This window comes from Taudactylus pleione, unplaced genomic scaffold, assembly GCF_031769625.1.
Source record: "Taudactylus pleione unplaced genomic scaffold, aTauple2 ptg000021l, whole genome shotgun sequence".
Classification (NCBI taxonomy): domain Eukaryota; kingdom Metazoa; phylum Chordata; class Amphibia; order Anura; family Myobatrachidae; genus Taudactylus; species Taudactylus pleione.
In genome coordinates, this window is record NW_028284423.1 from 2,519,818 (window position 1) to 2,545,330 (window position 25,513).

General features: G+C 43.8%; 1 protein-coding gene across 2 annotated transcripts in view; it reads right to left on the reverse strand.

Moving 5' to 3' along the window:
• FHIP1A (FHF complex subunit HOOK interacting protein 1A) overlaps window positions 1-25,513 on the reverse strand; it is a 312,507-nt gene that overhangs the window by 123,498 nt on the left and 163,496 nt on the right. For both annotated transcript variants that reach the window (XM_088448272.1, XM_088448280.1), the window contains one exon: window positions 21,798-22,424. In XM_088448272.1, coding sequence (XP_088304398.1) covers window positions 21,798-22,424 — 627 coding nt within the window. The remainder of the gene's footprint in view (window positions 1-21,797; window positions 22,425-25,513) is intronic.

Genomic DNA, 25,513 nt, shown 5'->3' on the forward strand with positions numbered 1-25,513 from the left:
TCAGATGTACAGCACATCTTGTCCATCATATCATGTGCAGATCGTGCCGTTTATTTTGTTCATGCGATCTATCGTGCAGCAATTCAAGCCATTTCGGCGACTATTTTTTTATGAGCCTGTGAGACACAGGATCGATCTTAGGACAGATCGTGTGCTAAGAAAAACAACAAACATGCTGCCGGGACTGCCAGGGAGCTCCGAGGAATCGTAGGGAAATCGTATATGAATCGGATCTTATGCCGGTCGGGTAGGTGTATGGGCAGCATAATTTAGACCATACTTGCCAACTCTCCCTGATTGCCAGGGAGAGTCCCTGAAATAGTAGCAATCTCCCTGACTCCCTGGAGAGTCTAGCAATCTATCTGATTGCTAGATGTGTAGCTGTTATATACATTATGCGACCTGAAAAACTGAATGTCTAGCGTTCAATCCTTCAGGTCGCCAGGTGCGGTGCCCGCACTGAACGGCGTTCACTGAACGTCATTCAGTGCAGGAGACCGACCTCCCTATCTGCTAACATGTGGAACCTGACGAGCGTCGTCAGGTTGACCAACCTGACGACGCATGTTCGGCAGATAGTCGGGGTCGGCAAGGACCCAGCGTGCACGCGCATTGCTGGTTCTTGCCGGTTATATATTACACGACTTTGTGAACAATGCGACCAAAACATCCTGGTTTTGGACGGATCGTTCAAAAAGTCGTGTAATGGATAGGCCCCTTTACTGAGCAACAACTGCTGCTTTGGGGCTCGTTTACATTGTAAGTCAACTTTATGTGATGCCTGTCAGGCAGAACAAGTGTTACTTTCACTATCTCCCTGAAATGCTTATTCAAAAGTAAGCAAGTATGATTTAAACCTGCTGTAAGAGTAGGCAACTATGCTTAATATACAACTACAACATACAATATGTGTAAATAATAATCTGGTAATCCTTGCAATTGCTCCACAAAAAAAATTCGGAGCTTGTTTGTTTTTTAATTCAGGCCATAGTAGATTAAAATTAACGTTATTATTAACGTTATTTGAGGGGACAGGTTACTATTAAACCCCAATGCAATGCATTTTAAAGTGCCAGTGAACTGAAATATGTATATATGTTAATGTAAATCTGCTTTGTAGATACTGTATGATACTGAGAGGGTCAACCAGCATTTGAACCCACAACATGATGCCTTCCGGGAGGGAGCTGTCCGGCAACCACACGGGGGAGTATCGCGACAAAAAAGGGGCGTGTCGCAGGGGAAAGGAGGCGTGGTTCAGATGACTAGACGTCTTTGGAGGCGTGACAGCACGATCGCATCATCGTGGCCCCGCCCCCTCTTCACAATGCCGAGATTAATGTCATTGTGATGCAGGGGGCGGGGCTACGATGACGCGATTCAGCGCGAATCACGTCATTGGCCCCCCGCTGCCGGGGTTAATGCAGGTGAGTCGCTGGGGCCGGGAGACTTGCCTGCCTTTCCGGGGGGCCGGGAGCGGCACCCGATTTTCGGGAGGCTCCCGGCCGAATCGGGAGGGTAGGTAAGTATGCTTTTATTGAATATGAAAAAGTGCGGTGCCTTAAATTTTGAGTGTATATAATGAGCACTTAAAAAGCTCTGTATAATAAAGTATGCTGAGATATAGGGCCTCATTCAGAGGCGGTCAGAGGATGCAAGCGGTCACTCAGAAACTGGGCGGCCGCTTGCATCCTGACCGCCCGCCTCTGTTTTGGTCGTTAGGCTGTGGGTTTACACCCACAGCTCTAACGACCGCTAGGGTGATGGTCGCAATGGTCAGAGACCATCGCGACCATCGGGGCTTACAACGAGACCCTAGGGTAGGGGTCTCACTTGTCGTAAGCCCCGGAGAGCTTCTGGCTCAGTCAGAGCCGGAAGCTCTCCACTGACACCACTCCCCCAAACGGTAGGCGTTCCCATGGGAACGCCTCCGTTTGGGCTGCCACCCCCCCGGCCCGCCTTCCAAACGGGGCGAGCTGTCAATCAACATCGACAGCTCGCCCCCTTTGGAAAGAGACCCGCTACGACCGGCACTGTCGGTCGTAGCGGGTCTCACGCATGCGCACGAAGGAGTCGGCTCCCTCGTGCGCATGCGCACTGGACAAACATCGAGGCGGCCGTGCAGTCGTAGACCGTACGGCCGCCTCTGAATGAAGGCCATAGTCTGTTGTTTTCATCTGGAGAACATTTTCAATTAGCGTATTAAGGGCCTGATTAGATATGCACTCTATTGCAGCCGCGGCTTTTTGCGAAGTAGCAGTGGCGGTAATATGCAGATGCTAGTTTAAGCCTTCCCTTGTGTATTAGTGTGCAAGCCCTGAAACGCCCACTTTCAATGCCCATACACAGTGAAACCCAGCCAGTGGTTAAAGACTGTCCACCATCGGCGCAACATTGACATTTGCACTTGCTGATAGCAGGTGCAAGTGTCAATGGTTGACGGTTATGGCATGTGCAGTGTCTTGGTCTGATCACAGCCTCTGGGGAAGTGGCTATGCGTCTGATACCGCAGTACCATTCACTGACATGCCCACAACACGACGATGAGACAGCCTTTCTCTGCGTTCACATCATGCCACCTTCGGGTCACCACCAAGTCAATGCACATGGTATTGCCTAACGCAACAGCGCATTTATGCATACACACAGAAAAACGTATGCGCCATAGGGACTTTCACAATATTTTGCGCATGCGCAGTAGCAAATAATAACTCAACTGCGTAAAAAATGGCATTGTGTGCACCTCTGCATCAGGCACAGAATGCCAGTTGCAAGCGCAATTAATTGTTTATGTAAAATCCTCCATCTTAAGGTGCCCATCCACTAGAAGACATGGAAACGACTGCACGATTCCGACATTGAAATCGTGCAGTCGTTTGTCAGTCTGTGATGAGCCTGCATTGAACGAGCAGACGTTCAGCGTAGGCACAATCAATCGTGCAAATATGATGAACCTGACGTTATTGTCAGGTTGTCCAGCATGTTTGCCTGATGATAGATGTCTAAACGACCAGCGGGAGCGCACATCGCTGGTCTTTTTTTTTAAATTTTAAATTTTTGCAAATGATTTGCAAACGATAATGATATCGTTATCGTTCAATCGCTCAATTAAATCGTCTAGTGGATCGGCACCTTTACTCACACTAAATCTTATACCATCCAATTTACTATCCTCAGTAACAATTCTCTATCTTATAGATAGAATAAACAGCACAGGCGCAGATGCTGTGAAATTACAATTTTTAAAGAGCTATTTGAACTCACTAATGTCAGCGTTTAGTGTTGCCTATTCATACAAAACGGTCATCTGGAGGATTCATACTTACCTACTTTAAGATCTTGTGTGGCTCTCCCAGGGATGCATTTACTACATACTTGCCTACTTTTGAAAATTAGTTTCAGGGAGATTATAGTCGGTTGTAGTATGTGCCATCGAGGGGGTGTGCCATGCTCCGCCCAAAGGAGGTGTATAGCTTTACCTATGGGCGTATCTATTTGGTAGTGGATAGATCCCCTTCAGTAGTTGCACCCTGACATCATCACTCACACTGTCCAACGTCAGTAGTTACTATCCATGTGCACATGGAGGGGAAATATAAACCGGTGGCGAGTGAAGCGTGACAAGTGAAAAAATTTCTACTTTTGGTGGCCTTTATGGATCCGCACTTCCACCCCCACTTTACATCACTTCCAGGTACGTCTACTGAAAGGGATCTATACACTACCATATCTATTTCTACTCAGGGGTGAGACGCAATAACGGGTTTGGATACTGCAAAATGCAGGTGCTGGGGATTGTGGGTAAGAGTAACGGCTGTCCAGTTGCTGTGTGTGGGCAGGTGTCTCAATCCTGTTGCAGCAGTGCAGGATGTGTCATATATCATTATACAGTCCCCTCTCCTCTATATAATACCACAATAGTGTCTGCTGGGAGCTGTGCTATTCCCCCTCATATATCACTGTACAGTCCCATCCCCCTATATTATTATAATAACAAATATCAGTGTGTACTGGGAGCTGTGTCCCTTCCTCTCATATCACTGTACAGTCCCTTCTCCCCTATATAATAACAATACCACATAGTGTGTACTGGGAGCTGTGTCCCCTCCCCTCATATATCACTGTACAGTCCCTTCTCCCCTATATAATAATACCACAATCAGCATGTACTGGGAGCTGTGTCCCCTCCCCTCATATATCACTGTACAGTCCCTTCTCCCCTATATAATAATACCACATATCAGCATGTACTGGGAGCTGTGGGCCTAATTCAGACCCGCTCGCGAGCGCAGGACACTTGCAAGTGGGTCGATGGTGCCCTAATGCGCATGCGCACGACGGAGGGAGCTCCGTCATGCGCATGCGCGAGACCCGCATTGCGACAGCATAGCTGTAGCTCCGGGTCTCGCACCAAAGGGGGCATGCTGTCGATGGTGACTGACAGCAAGCCCGCTTTGGTGGGCATGCTGGGGGCGTGGCAGCCAGACGGAGGCGTTCCCATGGGAACGCCTACCATCTGGGGGCCGGCCCCACTGACATCACTAGTGATGTCAGTGGGAGTGATTTTGATAGAGCCAAAATCACTCCAGGGCTTGCGGCCACGAGACCCTACCGCAGGGTCTCGTCGCAAGCCCGATGGTCGCGATGGTCTTGACCATCGCGACCATCATCATGGACGCTCGCATAAGCTGTGGGTGGTAACCCACAGCTATGCGAGCATCCAAGAGGCCGCTCCAATTTGAGGTAGGAGGGCCCTGATTCAGAGCGAGCGCTCTGGTCAGAGCGTCTGGCTCTGAATCAGGCCCTGTGTCCCCTCCCCTCATATATCACTGTACAGTCCCTTCTCCCCTATATAATACTACCACATATCAGCATGTACTGGGAGCTGTGTCCCCTCCCCTCATATATCACTGTACAGCCCTTTCTCCCCTATATAATAATACCACATATCAGTGTGTACTAGAAGCTGTGTCCCCTACCCTCATATATCACTCTAATCACCCTCCCGGGCCAGTGTGCTGTCTCCCCAGTTACTTACCTAGTTCACATGACTGTTGCTGCTCATTTCTCGTGGCTGCTGCGGAGGAGAAAGCGGTTCTCACTGCATTGTGGAGAGGAGGTAAGGGCACTGTGGCCGTGAAGGCAGCGCTGCCGCACCATGACATGGCCGACCACCCGCGCATATTCTCTTACACAGCCATACTGGGATCGGGCTGGGTTAGGTGGCCGGCCACCTCTACTCACTCACAACCCCGCGGTGGCTGGCCAATAAGCATGACGTGCAGACAAGCGCGTCATGCCCTCTCAACCCCTCCCATGTCACATCCGGACTGAGTCGAGCCTGCGCAGTTAGGATTTTTTGACGGGGCAGTTGGGAAATGGGAGATTCTCTTTATATTGCGGGGTAGCGGGAGCTCCCACCTTAAACCGGAAGACTCCTGCAGAAAGAGGGTATTCCTACTTAGTGGGTGAGAGCGCACAAAGCCAATCCCATCCAGTGTTATCCTACTGCACAATCCCCCTACTTTTACCTTAATAAGGTTACCTACAGTATATACACTTATCCATTATGGGCACGATTCAGAGTTGTAAGCAATATCTTCGCAAGCAGTTTTTTACCATTGTACATGTGTCTGAGTCGCACTGCGAATGTGTGGAGGTACATTACCATAGTCGCATGCTGTGATTCATTATTATGGTGAGACAGGGAGCATTTGGGGGAGTCATATCCTGCATATGCAATCCCGTACGCAGTAAACAGGGCTCTTGCATCTCAGTTATGGTGGCCATTCTGAGGGACAGGACTCACTCAGGAAGTTGATGTTTGCATGATCTGCGCCTGATGCTGTGTATGTATACGCAGTTGCAGACAACTGTGATGGCTCAGGTGGGCGACTCAGTACAAATCCCGTTGGCTGTTCCATATTTTCGCACATCCTCAGCTGGAAAAAGAATCACGGCATTGACAGCAATAGCGTACACCTCTGTATCGGTTCCAGTGTTAATAAACGCAAATGCTGGTTTGCATTCTACATTCGCTCTCCCTGGCCTCTGATAAAACACCATGTATCTATGCAATTTACATGCATTTTAGTAAAAAAGAGCATAAAGCTCTTTTCACTAGGAGTCTGTACCAAATGGCAACATCTCCTCACCGGAGGAATAGATATTACATTTGAACGCTTATCAGTTTAAATGCTCCTACACATATACTTGGAAGTTTACCCCCTTAAGCTGCACTACCCCCTACTGTACATGTTACATTTTACAACCTCGTCCCTCCCCTGCTTTATGTAGCTCTTCCCAGGTCTCTGTTTCAGTACTACAAGACTGACTTAGACAGTTCCATTTACTACTTTATAATAGTGGCAAGAGAAGGGAGCAATTGCTAGACACAATATCTTGAATGACACTTGTACTAGTCCTCTCGCTCACACACCCACAGATTTTGCCCAGGCTGCGAGAAGAAAGAGAGAAGCCCAGAGAAAGAGGACTGCTTGGAGCAAGGGGAGAGAGGGAGAGATGAGGTTAGTAAAATATAAAGTGTAGGTGGTTACAAGAAGAACAGTTGATCTTATCCATATCATAAATAAAAGAAAGATGCCTTCTCTGCTTCTTTCATTAGATGCTGAGAAGGCATTTGATAAAATCTTATGGCCTTTAATGTTTGCTACTCTTCTGAGTTTTGGTCTGGGAGGGAATCTTCTGAGAGGTATAGGGATTTTGTATTCCAACCCGACGGCGAGAGTTCGAGTGAATGGAAGAGACTCTGATCTCTTTGGAATTAGTAATGGCACCAGACAGGGCTGTCCCCTTTCTCCTCTAATCTTTGCTTTAACTATAGAACCTCTTGCTTCTATAATACGGTCTTCCCCTGATATTAAAGGGATTTAAGTTGGTGAGAGGGAATATAAATTGTAACTCTTTGCGGACGGTGTATTACTTACACTTTCTTCTCCTCACACCTCTGTCCCTATCCTTTTTCAAACTGTATCCTCTTATTCTACTATTGCTGGATATCGAATTAACTATTCTAAATCAGAGGCCCTTCCGTTACATATATCCCCAGACACCCGTAAACTACTAGAACATAATTTTCAATTCGCTTGGCGTTCCAAAAAGATAAAATACCTTGGGATCCATATCACTAGTTCCTATAGTTCTCTATATAAGGAAAATTTCCCATCTCTTTTTGCTAATGTGGAATCAGATTTTAGAACTTGGAGGGGCCAGATAATCTCTTGGTTTGGCAGGATGTCTGCAGTTAAAATGAATGTGCTGCCCAGTATTCTTTACTTTATGCAGACTATACCAGTAAGAATTCCTAGTGAGGTTTTGAGTCGGGTGCAAGGAGCAATAATTAAATTTATTTGGCTAGGTAAGCCACCTAGAGTTTAACTCTCTACTCTTATTAGGAGTCCCATAGAAGGTGGACGTGGACTTCCTGATGTGCGAACGTATTATTACGCTACCCATTTAGGCCAAGCTCTCACCTAGTTTACATCTATAATCAATCTACCATGGGTACAAATTGAAACTGCTGAATCCTCATTGTATTCTCTGTCCTCCATTCTCACTCCCTCTGTCCCTAAGGGGAGTGCTCCGAGGCTTGGTCCAACTACTAAACTGACTCGTTCTATATGGCCTTTATGCACTAGGCGATTTAATCTCTCATCCTATCCCTCCCCCTTGACTCCTATTTGGGACAACCCATATTTTCTTCCTGGATTAAATACCAATCGGTCACATTCGTGGTTTAAATTACCATTACGTCCTAGATTTCTGTATGATTTTATATAGGGCACTACTTGGTATTCATTGACGGATTTGGTACAGAGATATCAAATTTCTCACCCAGTTCTCTACGAATACTTTCAAATTAGGTCATTTCTGAACTCTCTTCCTAAAGATTCTATTTGTAGACCATTTACGCCTTTTGAGAGGCTTTGTTATTATACACAAGACAGGGTATTATTTCCATTTTATATCGCTTACTCTGCTCCTCAGTTTCTGCAAATACATTTTCCCATGAATTGGCATGGGAGGCTGATCTGGGTCCTCCTCCTAGTGAGGAATCATGGGAAATCATCAGAAGTAATGTAGCAAAATCTTCCATTTCCACTCTGATAAAAGATAACTCTTATAAAATCTATACCAGATGGTACTTGATTCCCACTAGATTGTGTAGGATTTTTCCATCCTCCAGGAGGACATGCTGGCGGAATTGCGGTCAACGGGGTGATTTTATACATATCTGGTGGACGTGTCCCAAAATCACTAATTTCTGGAATGAGATAAAATCCTTATTGAACAATGTACTTCACATCTCGATTTCTCTAAGCCCATGGACTGCCCTAATGGGGCTACCTATATCTGGGCTGAATTCCCCCTCAAATAAACTAGTTCTTCAAAATATTACATGCCGCAAGGTGTACTTTGGCCAAGTCTTGGAAACAACCATCCGCCCCTGCATTACACTTAGAGCACTCCAAGATTTGGTTTATTGCTAATATGGAGAAAATCACATTCGCTCTTAGGGATCAGTCAGATAAAATTAATAAGATATGGGACCCATGGTTAAATGACTCAACTACTACTGTCCCTAGGATTTGATGCCTTGTCTGTCCAAATATGATATTTTAGAAATGTTACGGTGGTACTATTTACATAAGATGAGATCTAATATGATATTATTATATGTTGCCCCCCCTCTTTATTATTTTTTTTATTTTCTTCTGGGTTTTTTTTTTTTTTGTTTTGTTCTGGTTTATTTTATTTTATTCATTTAAAAATTTATATGAAACTGTAAGGTGAATGTTTTTTGTTGTCTTATACGACTTCAATTGTATTGATGTTCTTATATATTTCACAATGTGTTGTGAATGTCATTGTATTCTCCTTTTCCTTGAATAAAAATTATGGTTAAAGTGTAGGTGGTTGTGCAAGCTTAAGTGAAAAGTCAAGCCTATGTATTTAATTTACTATATTCTTCAGTTATATTTACAAAACAGTCTTGTATTCATATGTTTCAGTTTACAGATCTAGCACATTTTAAATTGTATTCTATATTGGGTGTTTATATTATGCTGCTGCTTTGAGGAAACATCACATTGCGTATTTCCAAATCTATCCTATTATGTGCGAGTATGCAAATATGAGTTTGTTTCATGAAACTCACAGACATTGCATGAATGCAAGCATTCGAGAAATGTGAGATGCAATTAAAAAGAGGCAATTTGCAGGACGAGGGATGACGGTTTGCAACATTTATACAAAATGCAACCTGGGAGAAGTGCATGAAAAAGTGGGGAAACCATCCTGGACCCGAAATAAGTGACAACTGAGATAGCAGGACCATACAGAAGGCTGTTAGTGGCCATAAGGAAAGTATAGGAGTTTTTTGTCAAATAGCTGATTTTTGCAATATATATTAATGGTTGAAAAAAAGTGTCTTTATACAAGTTTGTAAAAATTTGGAAAAAAGTACTGCAAGTTAAAAAAAAACCCTATACAATACATTCACATACTGTACATGTCCCACATCATTTACACCTCCACATACCTGTCCTACATCATTTAAACCTCCAACATACCTGTCCCACATCATTTACACCTCCACATACCTGTCCCACATCATTTACACCTCCACATGCACGTCCCACATCCTTTACACCTCCACATGCACGTCCCACATCCTTTACACCTCCACATGCACGTCCCACATCCTTTACACCTCCTCATGCACGTCCCACATCCTTTACACCTCCACATGCACGTCCCACATCCTTTACACCTCCACATGCACGTCCCACATCCTTTACACCTCCACATGCACGTCCCACATCCTTTACACCTCCTCATGCACGTCCCACATCCTTTACACCTCCACATGCACGTCCCACATCCTTTACACCTCCACATGCACGTCCCACAACATTTACACCTCCACATGCACGTCCCACATCCTTTACACCTCCACATGCACGTCCCACAACATTTACACCTCCACATGCACGTCCCACAACATTTACACCTCCACATGCACGTCCCACAACATTTACACCTCCACATGCACGTCCCACAACATTTACACCTCCACATGCACGTCCCACAACATTTACACCTCCACATGCACGTCCCACAACATTTACACCCCCACATGCACGTCCCACAACATTTACACCCCCACATGCACGTCCCACAACATTTACACCCCCACATGCACGTCCCACATCATTTACACCTCCACATGCACGTCCCACATCATTTACACCTCCACATGCACGTCCCACAACATTTACACCTCCACATGCACGTCCCACATCATTTGCACCTCCACATGCACGTCCCACAACATTTACACCTCCACATGCACGTCCCACATCATTTACACCTCCACATGCACGTCCCACATCATTTACACCTCCACATGCACGTCCCACATCATTTACACCTCCACATACACGTCCCACATCATTTACACCTCCACATACACATCCCACATCATTTACACCTCCACATACACATCCCACATCATTTACACCTCCACATACCTGTCCCACATCATTTACACCTCCACATACCTGTCCCACATCATTTACACCTCCACATACCTGTCCCACATCATTTACACCTCCACATACCTGTCCCATGTCATTTAACCCATTTTTGAGCTTTTACAGAAATTCACCTGAAATCTGGTATCTCTTTATTGGCCAAATTAAGCTATTAAAACACCTCCAAGTGGATGATTGATTATTCATTGGGAGGGGTGTATTAGAGGTTTGGCGCTGTGTTCAGACATTTTTACTTTAAAATAAAGATTTTCCCTACATATTTTCCTCCTCATGGGGGTCCTCAAGAAAAACTAATATTTACTCAGAAAAACAGCTCGCAGGACCCTACCTGTACCTGATAGGATTGGGCCCAGTGTATGTACCCTGCTATTCCATGAACTGAGGGGCGTAACTAGTTATTTGAAGGCCCCATAGCAAAAGTTGTATGTGAATGGTGAAAAATGTATATAACACATGTAACTTTGACAAGGAAGATGGGCCCCCCTCAGCTCTGGGCCAGATAGCGCTGCTTGCCTTGTATCTATGGTAGTTACGCCCGTTGCCTGTACTATACACACACACCACTGCAAATATTCTGAAGGTATAAAACTAGTCCTTATGTACAGACATGAACACACAAATATAGTGACTACAACGTCAGACTCACTCATTTCTCAACAATGCACTGCACTTTGTGCACAGTGTGCCCTGATGCTCAGTCCCTACATGTAGCTGCCGGGCCCCATTAATCATTGAGGCATTGGCAGCCTGCTCAAGCTGCAGCACTGTATGGTGGCAGCAGGCGGGCACTGGGTCACCCGGCCTTAGGCGTTGCCTGTATCACCTTATCGGTAATCCGGCTCTGCCCTGCATTGACTAGCGCCCCATGACCCAGTCCATTGACGGGCACCTCTCTAAAATGTTAGAGGGAGCGAGCCATCCCCTTGCCCTCCACTGAAGTAGGCGGCCAGGAGGTCGGATGACGCAATTTGTATTAAATCACATCATAATAGAATTGCCCCACGCTGTAGAATGCAACGAATTTCGACTTTGAACCGTAGGGGCAAGGCAACAATGAGGTGTAGCCCTGCCACTGCTGTAAAATGACTAGAATTGCGACTTTTACCAGCAGGGAGGGCACAATGACGAGAATGCAGAACCACGCCCATCGGCCATTGGAGTGGACAAGTATGTAATAGTGAGATGGCAGAACACTCGGTCTTACCGGTGCAAATGCTAAAACGTTTGGACCAGCTGAGCTACTAAGCATGCGCTGTCATAGATCAGTTTTTATTTTCAGATCTCTCCCTGAATATAATGCTTAAATGTAGCTCATAGGATACAATACGCTAATGAAAGGATGGCATTATTATTTTGGAGCTTGGTAAATTAGTCTTTTTGTAGGTAAACAAGGTGAATCCACTCTGAGATGCATATGAAAGAATTATGAATATAATTGCTTATGCTCTGTAAAGGTAAAAAGGACCTGTACAAAATTCTATGCGTTTATAATATGCTGTATTTTCACATTGAATAAATACGTATACTTAGCTCAAAGGACTTTCGATACATGACCTTTCTCTAAATGATATCTACTATACTGTACAAAGAACAATGTCATTCGGAACATACAATTGCAATACTGGGTTATCAGGTTTTTGATGTAAACAAATGTGTGCTTGATATTCACAGCATTCATTCAGCATTGCCATTACCTGGTGTGTAACCACGTCTGCAAGTCACAAATTCTCTGAGCTAATTTGTGAGGCAGGTGCACACAGACTTTACTCCCGGCATAATTACATAGTGCTGCTAAGATTGCATAGCAACACATGGTCCAGGGTAAACATATGCAAATAGACACTTTCAGGACACGAGGGAATCTGTCAGTTTCCACCTACTGTATACCATTTGTGTAGCAGATTTGCAAAAACAAAAAGATTAATTACGTGTCACATCTGACTTGATGGAAACTTCAGGACACAGAAAAACACCTGATATTGTATTCACACTTTACAGTGTGTGTGTGTGTGTGTTGATGATATATATATATATATATATATATATATATATATATATATCAAGTATATTATACACACAATAGTGAGGCAGGTATGCCACAGCGCTCTTAGGGCCTGATTCCCTACTGATCGCAACGGCGACTACGCATGCAATCGGCTGATTGTTGCGTTCTACGCATGCATCGCAGTGCGCGAACCGGCCACTGCGATCGGCAGTGACTACACAGACCCATCGCAGAGTGATTGACAGGAAGTGCCGTTTGTGGGTGGTGACAGGGGCGGTGGTCGGTGAAACGCAGGCATGCCAGTGCGTTTGAACGTCGTTGCATGGGCGTGCATAAATTATCCACTGTGATGCCTTACGTGTACTCATAGCGTGCGACAAGGTTAGCAATTCCGGAGTAAGGTCCGAGCTTCTGCAAGTGTGCGTGAGGCTGCGATGGTACTCAGTGGTACCGATGGTTTTGTAGCCTTGCTAAACATTACGGATATGTGTAAGGTAAAGTGGGGCGCCTTATGTAGTGCTGCGACGGCATATTGATCGCAGTGGATTAGCATATTATCGCAGTGAGACTGCGTGCGTAATCGCTATTGCAATCACAGTTGAGATCCGTAATGAATCAGGCCCTTAATGCCTTTAAGTGCCTCCGGTGCCTTCAGTGTAATACAAACAACACAGAGCTAAGAAAAAAGAATCTGCGTCAATTGGAGTCTTTTACAAAAATATATAATATAGTTGCAGTGATAAAAAGGCTTGCAGGCCCAAAAACATGGGTAGAAAAAGAACAAAATTCCACCAGCACACCATAATAGATCAGTAAATGAGATTTACATCCTATATGATAGTAGATATTAGGGATGAGCGGCTCGGGTTTTCTCACCAGACTCTGGACAGTGAAGAGGGAGGGTGGGGGTTTGCTATGCTGGTGCTGCTGTTGTCCATAGCATAGGCAAACGTCCAGTTGCCTGGAAACCCCCCTCCCTAGCCCACACCATGACCACAATAGAAATAGTAATATAATAGAATATTACTAATGCTGCATGTTCTTCAATATGAAATAATTAGCACCACCTGTGGATCTTTTAACGTATGTCATCCAGTAATAAATACACTTGTGCATCAACTAGGAGATCTAGAAAACATGCACTGTTAGGGGTGCAGTGCTATAGACCATCAATAGGGTCAATTATTAATACCATATAATAATACACTATCTAGTGCATAACGAAACCAATATGTACATATATGTCCAAGGCAGAGCTAACTTCTTCTGCTACTCCCCCAGCCTCCCGGAGTTGCTCCCATACTCCCATGGCCCTACCATCCTGCTGCATTTAGTGTGATCACTGATCCTGTATATGCTGGAATTATGAGACACAATACACTTGCATATTAAAGCCGGATTATGCCCTCTAAAATCAAGAATTTGGAAACCCCCCTCTAGAAATCCTGCGTTTGCCACTGCATAGGGGCTGTGTCCAAAGTCCATAGGGGCTGGCTGAGCTGTGTTGTGCAGTGCTGTTGTCCCATAAAGGCTGTAGTCCTAAAGGGGTGCTGTAGTGTTGTCCAGGGGGTGCTCTGTCCATCAGGGGTGCTCCCCCAAGTGCAAAAAAAATATATGTTTTTTTCTGTTTGTGTACGCATTAGCTGCACGTGCATCAACAAAGTAGCAGCGCCAAGCGTGTGCCTTTGTCATAAGTCAATGGCCGGCTGGTCTGTTGAAGGGTAGTGTAACCCTCAAAGTCCCCAAAAACTAAAAAATATTTATTTTTCTGTGTTTGTGTGCGCCTTAGCAGCACGTGCATCAACAAAGTAGCAGCGTCAAGCGTGCACCTGTGTCATAAGTTAAGGGCCGGCTGGTCTGTTGAAGGGAGGTGTAACCCCCAAAGTGCCCAAAAAAATTCCAAAATTTTTTTTTTTTCCTTTTTCTGTGTTTGTGTGTGCCTTAGCCGCACATGCATCAACAAAATAGGAGCGCCAAGTATGTACTCTTTGGGGCCTAATTTTTCAAACTGCCATCCTGTCTGCCACTGCAGTGCCACTCCTAGATGAGCCACGTGTTTGTGCTGCCCACTTGTGTCGCTTAGCATAGTCATCCAGCTACCTCGGTGCAACCGTTTTGCACAAAAACAATATTGTGAGGTGTTCAGAATAGACTGGAAATGAGTGGAAATTAATGTTATTGAGGTTAATAATAGCATAGGAACAAAAAAAATAAAAAATTCAGTGATATTAGCTATTTTTATGCTTTATTTCCCAAAAAATACAGATCCAAAACACAAAACCCAGAACCCAAAACACGGAAGGGTGGTTTTGGCAAAATCAATCTAGATCCAAAACACGAAGATTGATCCAGATCCAAAACACAAAAAGTGGCCGATGCACACCCCTAGTAGAAATGCAGAGATCTCATTTTACATATATATGTGCAAACCTATGCTTAAACCACCGGGTTTGGTACGGGATGCCAGCGCTCCCCGCACCCTTAACCTAACCCTCCCCCCTTAGTGCCTAACCCTAACCTTCCCCCTAACCCCACAATTTACCATTAGGAGGCCAGCGAGGAAATTCTTACCACCTTTTGCCTTCAAAACAGCATTAATTCTTCAATTATTCTAGATACACTTGCACAGTTTTTAAACGAACTCGACAGGGAGGTTGTTCCAAACATCTTGGAGAACTAACTACAGATCTTCTGTGGATGTAGGTTTGCTCAAATCCTTCTCCCTCTTCAGGTAATCCCAGACAGACTCGATGATGTTGAGATCAAGGCTCTGTGGGGGCCAAATCATCACTTTCAGGAGTCTTTTGTTCTTCTTTACACTGAAAATAGTTCTTAATGACATTGGCTGTATGTTTGGAGTCATTGTCCTGCTGTAGAAAAAGTTTGGAGCCAATCAGACGTCTTCCTGATGGTATTGCATGAGCACACCATTAATACTGACCAAATCCCCAACTCCATTTGCTGAAATGCAGCCCCAAACTTGCAGGGAACCTCCACCATGCTTCACTGTTGCCTGCAGACACTCATTATTGTACCGCTCTCAAGCCCTTCATTATCCAATACAAACAAATTTGTTGCAAAACCCAGTGGGAATTTATTTATTTTTATTTTTTTCAAAACATAGGGTACAGCCTGCACCCTAAAAAAAGTGAAAAAAATTATATTGGGTTACAGAATAATGGATTTTTACTGTCCTCAAGATTTTTGTTTTTAAATGGCTGTTTTGTGCAATATATTTTTAAACGTAAAAATATGACAAAAAAGTAACCTTTTTTTTCATTTTATTACAAATGAATAAAAAAATGTAAAAACAGTGATTTTGGGGTAATTTTTTGTCTAAATAAATGCTTTATTTAAATTTTGGGTGCAAAAATTTACAAAAAATATGAATGTGGGGTAGTTTGAGGTCATTATTGGTTTTAACAATTTAATTATAGTACAGATTATGTTAATTAAAAACTTCCAATTGCCTAAATTAGTCATGGGGGAGAGTGTCCTAGGGGTTCTAAAAGGGGTCCCCGACATTTTTAGCTTAAAATAGGGATTTTTTTTAATTTTTTTTAGACCTGCTCTGGGGCAACTGATTTTCTACCTGGCAACTGAATAGGAAAAACCATGCTACTGCTGGAAAGCTGGAAGTGTCACAGGGTTTTTAAAAATGCTGTCTGCCCCTGAATATGCCCCTATGACATGTTCCTCAAACCATTCCTGAACAATTTTTGCTGTGTGGCAGGGAACATTATCCTGCTACAAGAGGTAACTGACATCAAGGAATACCATTGCCATGACGCTATGTACTTGGTTTGCATTAGTGTATAGGAAGGTGGTACATGTCAAAATAACATCCACATGAATGGCAGGACGCAAGGTTTCCCAGCAGAACATCACACTGCCTCCACCAGCTTGCCTTCTTCACATAATGCATCCTGGTGCCATCTCTTCCACAGTTAAACAATGCACATGCACCCGGCCGTCCATGTGATGTAAAAGAAAACTTGATTCATCAGACCAGGCCACCTTCTTCCGTTGGTCAATAGTCCAGTTTTGGCGGCGCCCATTGTAGACACTTTCAGCATGGGCACTCTGACCGGTCTGCGGCTACGCAACAAGCTGCAATGCACTGTGTGTTCTGCCACCTTTCTATCATAACCAGCATAAATATTTTTGTAGCAATTTGGATAGGACTGACAGGCTAGCCTTTGCTACCCACACACATAAATGAGCCTTGGGCGCCTATGACCCAGTCGCTGGTTCACTGCTTGTCCATTCTTGAACTACTTTTGGTAGGTGGGTCATTCCGTGTCAAATCAACACACTGATTTTACCTCACCAGATCAGATTTTGTTTAAATTTGGTATATAGAGAGTATATATGTAGTCTAAGAAAAATACTAAATATTATTTAAATATATCATGCCGTTTCCAAAACATGGCCGTGTAAAGTTTTCAAAAATCTGTCAAAAACGCACAACCAGCATATTTTCAAATTGCCATAGCAGCTCTCCTAATGAAGCTAGAGAGGTTGTAGTGGTGTTATTTTATTGCGTTTTATATGCCCTATGATATACAACACAATAGGCTTTGTGGGGAAAAACCTTTTTCAAATTCAAACTGAACTTTTTGATCATGATTATCTCAAAAAAGTGCGTTGACAAAAAAAGTTACAAAAAATTCTGGAAATAGTCTATACTAATGTTAAACGTTTGTCAAAATGTAAAAGTGCTACTATTTCAGGGAGTCTCCCTGACAATCAGGGAGAGTTGGCAAGTATGTATAAAGTCATGCTACCAGATGAAAAACATTGGAGTTTTTTTATACCAGCTCTGGATGTCATAACTGGACAGATAAGCAAATTTTAACTTATGTCTTGTATGTTTGTGACCTTTTCCTTGTGGAATTTTTGTAAATAAATATTTTATGAAACATACTTACCTGGTATTTATATATACTCAAATGGTATATGGGACATACATATGGTTCCTAAATAAGGCATTATACCCATCTTACCCCCTGAAATTATTCTAGGAGTAACTATTTTGGTCAAACAGTATACACTAGGTTCTGCCTTTTTTTTGTTTATGTACTGGATCCCAACAAAATCCTTGTATGAATACTGTGAGGACTGGGTGTGTGAACAAGTAATAAAAAGATAAGATTTATTGTTATTAGAGACACTATTTTGCACTAGTAGGCGTTTTTTCCGTTTTTCTCTTGTCTTTCCGTTGCACTAGTAGTCACCCAGGGGCCCATGTGCACTGCACACCCTGCACCCATTATAGATACGCCGCTGTCCTCAAGCATGCAAGAAAAAAATGCAGTTATAATGTGACTGATGTCTCCAGAGGGAATTGACATATGCTGGCAGTTGTAAATCACATATGCTGGAGGTCATGTCCCCATTGCAGGGCCTTCAGCTGGAAGCTTGGAACAAACAGTGCACATTGTAAAAAACATGATCCTGTATTGTAGTGATCACCATTTGTATTGAAAATCGTACATCATTCATCCCATCCCTAGATACAGATGATACTAAGTGAACCTCTCTCAGAGGTCAGAGATCAGAGGGAAGGAAAGACATACAGGGGTATTCAATATGGGTGCGATACCATCGTTTTTGCGTTAATATCGGAGGTATGATGTCATTATCGCAGGTTTTACTTTTACACCGTATTCAATTTCAAAGACTTATCGCAGTTTTGAAAAGTCTTTGATAAAAAACGGGGAGAACTTTTCACCATTGAATAGGTGTCGAAAAAAAGTGCAGAATTGGGGTTTAGGGGTGCAGGCTTTAAAAATATAGCCTGCACCCCTGGCAATGACATTTAAAAAAGAACTGTGTCAAAAAAAGTTTAAAAAAAAATTAGGGACACCCCAAAAAATGTATTTAAAAATTGGGGAGAAAAAAAAAAAAAGGGATTGTTTAACAATAGAGAAATAGGTTCAGGGCTATTCTGCAAGTATGCGGCAGGTGTTTTCTAGAATAGAATTATAGCGGTAGGTGCACAAATGCAGAATTTTTAAAAACTTACTTTAGGGACTTAAAAATATGCTAGTACCCATTTTCATGTACCCCAAATTTGATGGGACCACTTAAAAAAGCGAAAAAAATAACCTAAGTGCTCTTCTGCATCACTTATTCAATGTCGGGAAAAAAACACCTGCTGCGGCTATTTAAATCCCCGACTTTCAATTAAAGGCTAAAACGGGGGTACCCATAGTGTTCCCCCATGTTTTTACAACTTTAGTGGGGTCTTACAATTATTTTAATGAAAAATTCGTAAATTTACACAAATCCAACTTCGGAGTTTCCCGTTTTCGTTAATTTTATATTGAATACGGGGATAAGCGGGAGCGCGTCCGATAGTTTAACGCAGGTAAAAACTCCAATATGAAACGTTAACTTCGACAGTGAAGTTAACGTTTCATATTGAATACCCCTCATAGTGATTATTTACAGTTATTACATTGAGACCCGGAAAGCTAATGCTGTGTCTTAGGGAACATAAAAGCCACATTCCCCATCATATGGTGGTCTCCATTCACATAAAATAACAACACTCTCAAAATGATCTAAAAAAATCACATACCATACAGAAAAAGAGAGATCTATAGTGTAAGTATTACCTTTCCACTACATTACAGGAATACCCTGTATGAAGGCACTCCCATATGTTTTGGACAGTGGGCCTGATTCAGACCCGTTCGCTAGCAATCTATCGCTCGGAGCTAGCGATGTTTTGCAATGTGTGCATGTGTATGCATCGCAGTGCACGTGCGCGAACAAGTACGAGCGATCGGGAAGCGAATGCTCGCCCAGCATAGACAGCCCAGCTGAATGAGTGACAGGTCAAGCCATTTGTGTGTGGTAACAGGGGCAGGCCACTGGAAACGGGGGAGTGGAGGTGCGCCGGTTCAGAGGCGTGTATAATTAACAAGCAGCGTCATAGTACACGTCACCTGGTTGAATTGTACACCAGTGGTTCCCAAATGGTTTTGACTCGCGGCGCCCTAGTGCATCAGAATTTTTTTTCACGGCACTCCTAAGCCAAAAGTTTGTTATTCATAAAAAAATGTAGTGAAGTCGTAAAGTGAAGTCAGTTGTGCTTACCTGTCATCCTTAGGTTCGGTTATGTAGTGGGTGACAGGTTTGCGCTTCTGTTTATTCACATATTTATATTACATTGGACATAAATAATGTGATTTGGTGCTGGACCACCAACCTGAGGCACCCCTGCAAGTGTCCCGAGGCACCCCCGGGTGCCGCGGCGCACAGTTTGGGAACCACTGTTGTACACTGAAGTGCTCGCAGTAGGGTATAGTTAACTTCAAGCGCTGCGTTTGCTTCCGATGGTACCTGATGTATCGATAGTTGCATACACTTCCTGGAGATTACGTGCGCTAGTGGCCGTCTTAAGACAGGCTAGTGGGCGAATGCATACACAGGGTGATCGCACGCCAAGACATAGTGGGCGTGCTAATGCCTTGCGGTGCGATCGCCTACCTTGATGTCACTTAGCTGAATTTGCATATATTGTATGCTGGGAGCGAGCGTACGCATCTAGCAAATGGGTCTGAATCAGGCCCAGTGTCCTAATGGGAGAATGCTAATATATATACTATTACAGGGCTCGACAAAACCCGGGAGCCAGGTCGCCATGGCGACCAGATTTGGTTGCCTGGCGACCAGATTTTCAGCAACCCCCATGTCTGTGACACAGATTGCACCGCGCATGACTGACAAACACACTGCCGACGGCACCGGCAGCTGTGTGTTTGTTTTGAGTGGCAGCCAATGAGATGGCGGCGGCAGGAGCGGGAATTCAGGTAAGTGGGTTTTTTTATTTTTTATTACGTGTGGCACTATAAGGGGGAGAGAGCACTACTGGGGGCACTACAAGGGGGAGAGCACTACTGGGGGCACTACAAGGGGGAGAGCACTACTGGGCACTACAAGGGGGATTACTACTGGGGGCACTACAAGGGGGGGACTACAAGGGGGGGACTACTACTGGTGGCACTACAATGGGGAGAGCATTACTGGGGGCACTACAAGGGGGGGGGACTACTACTGGGGGCAATGCATAGGGGGGACCACTTCTGGGGGCACTGATTAAAGGGGCACTACATAGGGGAACCACTACTGGGGGCACTATATATGGGGACCACTACTGGGGGCACTGCATAGGGGGTGTGGCCGCTACTGGGGGCACTGCATAGGGGGGGTGGCCGCTACTGGGGGCACTGTATAAGGGGGGGTGTTACTATGTAGGGGGGCGCTACTAAGGACAATGCATAGTGGGGACTACTACTGGGGGCACCGCATAGGGGGACCACTACAGGGGGCACCGCATAATGGGGACCACTACTCGGGGCACTGCATAGGGGGGACCACTACCGGGGGCACTGCATAGGGGGGACCACCAAAGGGGGCACTGCATAGGGGTGCCCAAAGCATATTCTTGCATCTGGGCCCACCACTCTCTAGTTTGCCCACTGCCGGCGGTGGTTTTGCTTGCCCGGAGTTTTTTGGCTGCAGAGGGGTGGTCTTTCTGGGGGTTGGTTGCCTGGAGAGGCGGGTTAGCTGCTCAGTAATGTGGCTGTGGGAGGGTGGTTTACCTGGGGTACCCTGTTAGTGGTGTGGCCATGGGGGTTGGTTGCCTGGGGCATAGGTGCTCAGTAATGCTGCCCTGGGGGAAGTGGGGGGTCTGGCTCCTACACTTTCATCCTGGCTCCTAGGTTTTAGAAAAATTTGTCAAGCCCTGTGCTATTATCCCATTACTGGCTATACACACCCTATGATCTATATTAGAGCATGTATATAAGGGCACTGAAAAATAATACTAGTTAAAAGCATATGCAAAACCACATAGAATTAGAAGCACGTTCACAAAACCTGCAGCATAGTGAACTATGGGCCTGTTTCTCTACGGATTGCTATTGCGATTATGCACGCAGTTCTGCTGCGAAAATATGCTAATGTTTGAAACTGCTCAGCCAGCACAGAGACGTCCACTACCGCTATCTCACATCCGTAATACCTCGCAATCCTGCGTATACATCGGTAACATCGGACCCTCACACAGAATTACAGCAGGTCTGACCTGTCTCAGAAACTCCAAGCATTAATACTTCAAGCAATATTGAAATAAAAGCAAAGCAAGGTAAAGGAAACAGATGCTAATAGTATTAATTAGGTGTTAAAGAATTCAAACTCACTGGACAGAAGTAAGTGCTCTCTACTATGTGTTTAGCAACCATATTATTCTCAGCTGATAAAGACATGATGAAAAGCAAAGCATCCCGGGCCTGTTGTCCCACTGTGCCTTCCCGATGGATAAAGGGTATCAGCAGGGAAAATATAACGAAATTGGCAGCTCCCTGGTCTTCGCTGGTGTGAAAAAACAGTTCTAAGACAGATGGATCTTTGGCAAGGATTGAACAGAGTTGGTTAAGTAGGACAACTAGTTCTGTCTCGACACTTGGAGTTGATGCTTTTGAGCAAGAATTTAACAGCATCATCAACGGCTTTAAAATAGGCTTGTGATGTAGCAAAGGCTGGTGAGACTGAGTAACCAGTAACTCGTACATCTTCAGCTGTTCAAATTTTGTCTCATCTGTAAATTCTCTCCTGAGACTCCATAGAAACAATTTTTCCATAATATTCTCCGACACAACAAACTCCAGAATAGGCCCCATGGCGGCATCCTCCACCTGCTCTTCAATTAAAAGCAAGATCATGTGTTCCACATAATTCTGTACGGCGCTGACTTCATCTGGAGAAATAGATCCATATCTGGCATTAGAGTTCTTGAAAGGATCGTGCTTTTCTAAAATACGCTGAACCTAATGGAAAACAACAACAATAATATAAATATCAATTTACAATCAGTACAGTTATTTAAAAACTCACAAGTGTTTATAATACCATATAACAATGGAAATCTGATTAGGAAGAGCTTATACAGTGAAAAGCAATTTAAACATTAGCTTTCAGCAGAGAAACAAAAAAAGCATGTTTCTGAATGAGCAATAACCTTAATGAAGCTTAATTCGTACTACTCTCAGTGATCACATAATAGCACCACTGTGCAATCAAGATGATGTAAATGTTCATTTGCAGTATTTTGCCAATTGATGAACAAGAGCCAAACAGTCCCAGAGATACAAAACATTTGTTTATATTTTAAGTCTACCAATGAGCTATACGAGACACAGATGTCTTCATATTTTTAAGAGTATAAAAGTAATATATTACACAAGCTCCCACACACATGGTACCTTAAATGTATTGTATTACCTGCAGCCATTCTATTGCTGAGTATAATTGCATTTTTCATATTACTGTACTAGCAAATCTCTGCAAATCGGGCTGCAGGGAGGCAGCCATTGTTTTTCATTATTAAGATAACTTACAATTAACAGCAAGGACCCATTCTACTGTGTGTGCTAATAAAACACAGGCAGGAAAGCAATGCTCATAGATTTTAATTAGTATAGGTCCTTGCATTGCGGTCTGCACATTGGAATGGCACTATTATAGGTTAGTCTTGGATACATTTATATAATGTGTAGAGTAATAGGGATGTAAAGGATCCATCTGATAAAGATCAGTCAGTATTAGGGATTTTAGGGACCCACCTGATAAGATTCACCTTAATGTGGTAGGTGGGCATACATTTTTGTCCAAACATGTGCTAAGAACCTTATTTATACTCCATGTTAATTGTTATAATTGTTTTAATTATCAGTATTCTTAATGCTTAGGAGTATGCACCTGTACTTTTTTTTCTGCATGGCACTACAAGTCTCAGCATGGTAGCACCTCTTATTATGTTTAAAATAAGGGTATGCAATCCAGCCAACTCCCCTTCCTATTTCCATAGATGTAAGCAAGCACAAGGTTTTCCTCCCCTTTTGCCGGATATGTGCCCACTCGCACACTACACAAGGTTCCTTCATTGAATCTGCCTATTTAAGTTATATCTAACTAATTGAAGCAAAGTCAATAACATTCAATGAAATAAACAATTTATGGCAGTGGAAGAACCACATATTATATCACCAGTTTTCCTGTTTAATACTATAATGTAAATATACATCCAAGTGTCATGCAATTACCAACCAGATTCCAAAACAACTGGAATTAGCTAAAATAATATTGTGAGTTGACAGTAAATAAATGACTGCCCTGCATGTCTTTTCAATAATGTAGGATAACCGATGATGCTCTGCTGTACTGTGCCGAGAGGGGCTTGGGGCAGCCCAGCAGCTCTAGCTCTAGCTCATGCTGGGGACAAGCACAGGGCTTGTCCCCAGCATGACGAGGAACAAGGGCGTAATACACGGCCTCACCGCCTCTCAAATTTTGTGAGGTATAAATGTCTCATTCTATAAACCTCTGCCAGACATTCCAGTCCACAGCTAATTCTGAATTTCTATCTAAGGCTGAGGTTGTAATGTCTTCCATGTACAAATCAATTCTCCTGAACCACTGAGAGGAGGAAGATCTCCAGAGGCGAGGGATGACGGCCCTTGCCACGTTCATGAGGTGTTTAAGTAGCGACCTCTTACATTAGAAATGGATAAATCCAATAGATTTAGAGGTAAATTTACTAAGCTCCATGTCTGGTCGAGATTGCAATCGAGGGTGTGTTTAGCCATTTTTTAGAACTCTGAAATGTACTAAAGGAAAACTCATGTGAGAAATAATGAAACTCTCTTAAAAACACAAGTGAAAACACAAATAGAAATAAATACACTATCGGCCAAACTCACAGGTACTTTTCATAGACAGGAATACAACTCGGGAATTTACCAAGAATTGGGATTATAAACATGGGTGTAATTTTAGCAAACTATGTCCTTAATAAAAATTTAAAATAGACAACTTCCTGAGCTGTGTTTGGCAGAAACATACGGTACACAGATCAGTGTGATTCTGCCTATAATTAGCCTAGTAAGGGTTATATTAACAAAAAAATTATGTGAGGTTCCCCCCCTTAAAGAATAACCAGCCCAGAGCTCCTGAGCCAGTGGTAGTTCTGGTTTAAAAATATGGGGGAAAAATAGCCCGAGGGTCCCTGTATTTTTATAACCAGCACCGGACTCAAACTAGCCGGGGTCTAATGCCACAGCCAGGGGATTCTTTCACCGAGTCTTCACAGCCAAAGCATTAACACCTCTAGCTAGTCAGCCCAGACCGGGAATCTCAGGGGAGGTGCCACCCCAATAAAGGGGCTTCCCTCTCCTGAGCACCCAAGGCCTAGGCTGAAGCCCGAGGCTCTTCCCTGCACCCCTGGCCGGTGGATGCAGGGGTAATAGTGTTAAGCTGGGTAAACACAGATTTTTTTGTCCAACTAGTTGATTGGTTGGAATGAAAATCTGGTGAGGAATGAAAGCAAATGACAATCAGCAATTTGCTCCCAAATGCTTGAAAATGGACATAAACTGTAGTTTAAACAAATTGTTTAGATCAAACATTTAACAAACTTGTCTGAACGTCCATTTTCATCTATTTTCTGGCATTTAGGAGCAAATTGCTGATCATCAGTTACTCCCATACGTTACCAGATTAATTCCAACCAATCAACTAGTTGGATGGTTGGACAAAAAATCTTTACATGTGTACCCAGCTTTAATAATAGATGGCTACTATATACACTAAACACACTCACACATACTTACCTTCTCCCTGGTGATCGGTCCCCTTCTTCAGTATAAATCTAAGGGTTTTCACACAAAAAAAATTAAATACCCAACTATCTCCTGGCGCAGGTCGGTCCTCTTCTCCCGTAGAGTCCCGGCCTTGGCAAAATAACAACCCGACTGAGCCCGGACCACTCGGACACTGAAGAGATGTATGTGTTTCCACATATATCTCTTCCCCGGTACATGACAGAGACCAGGTGGTTTCCATCATTTGCTGGGCTGCC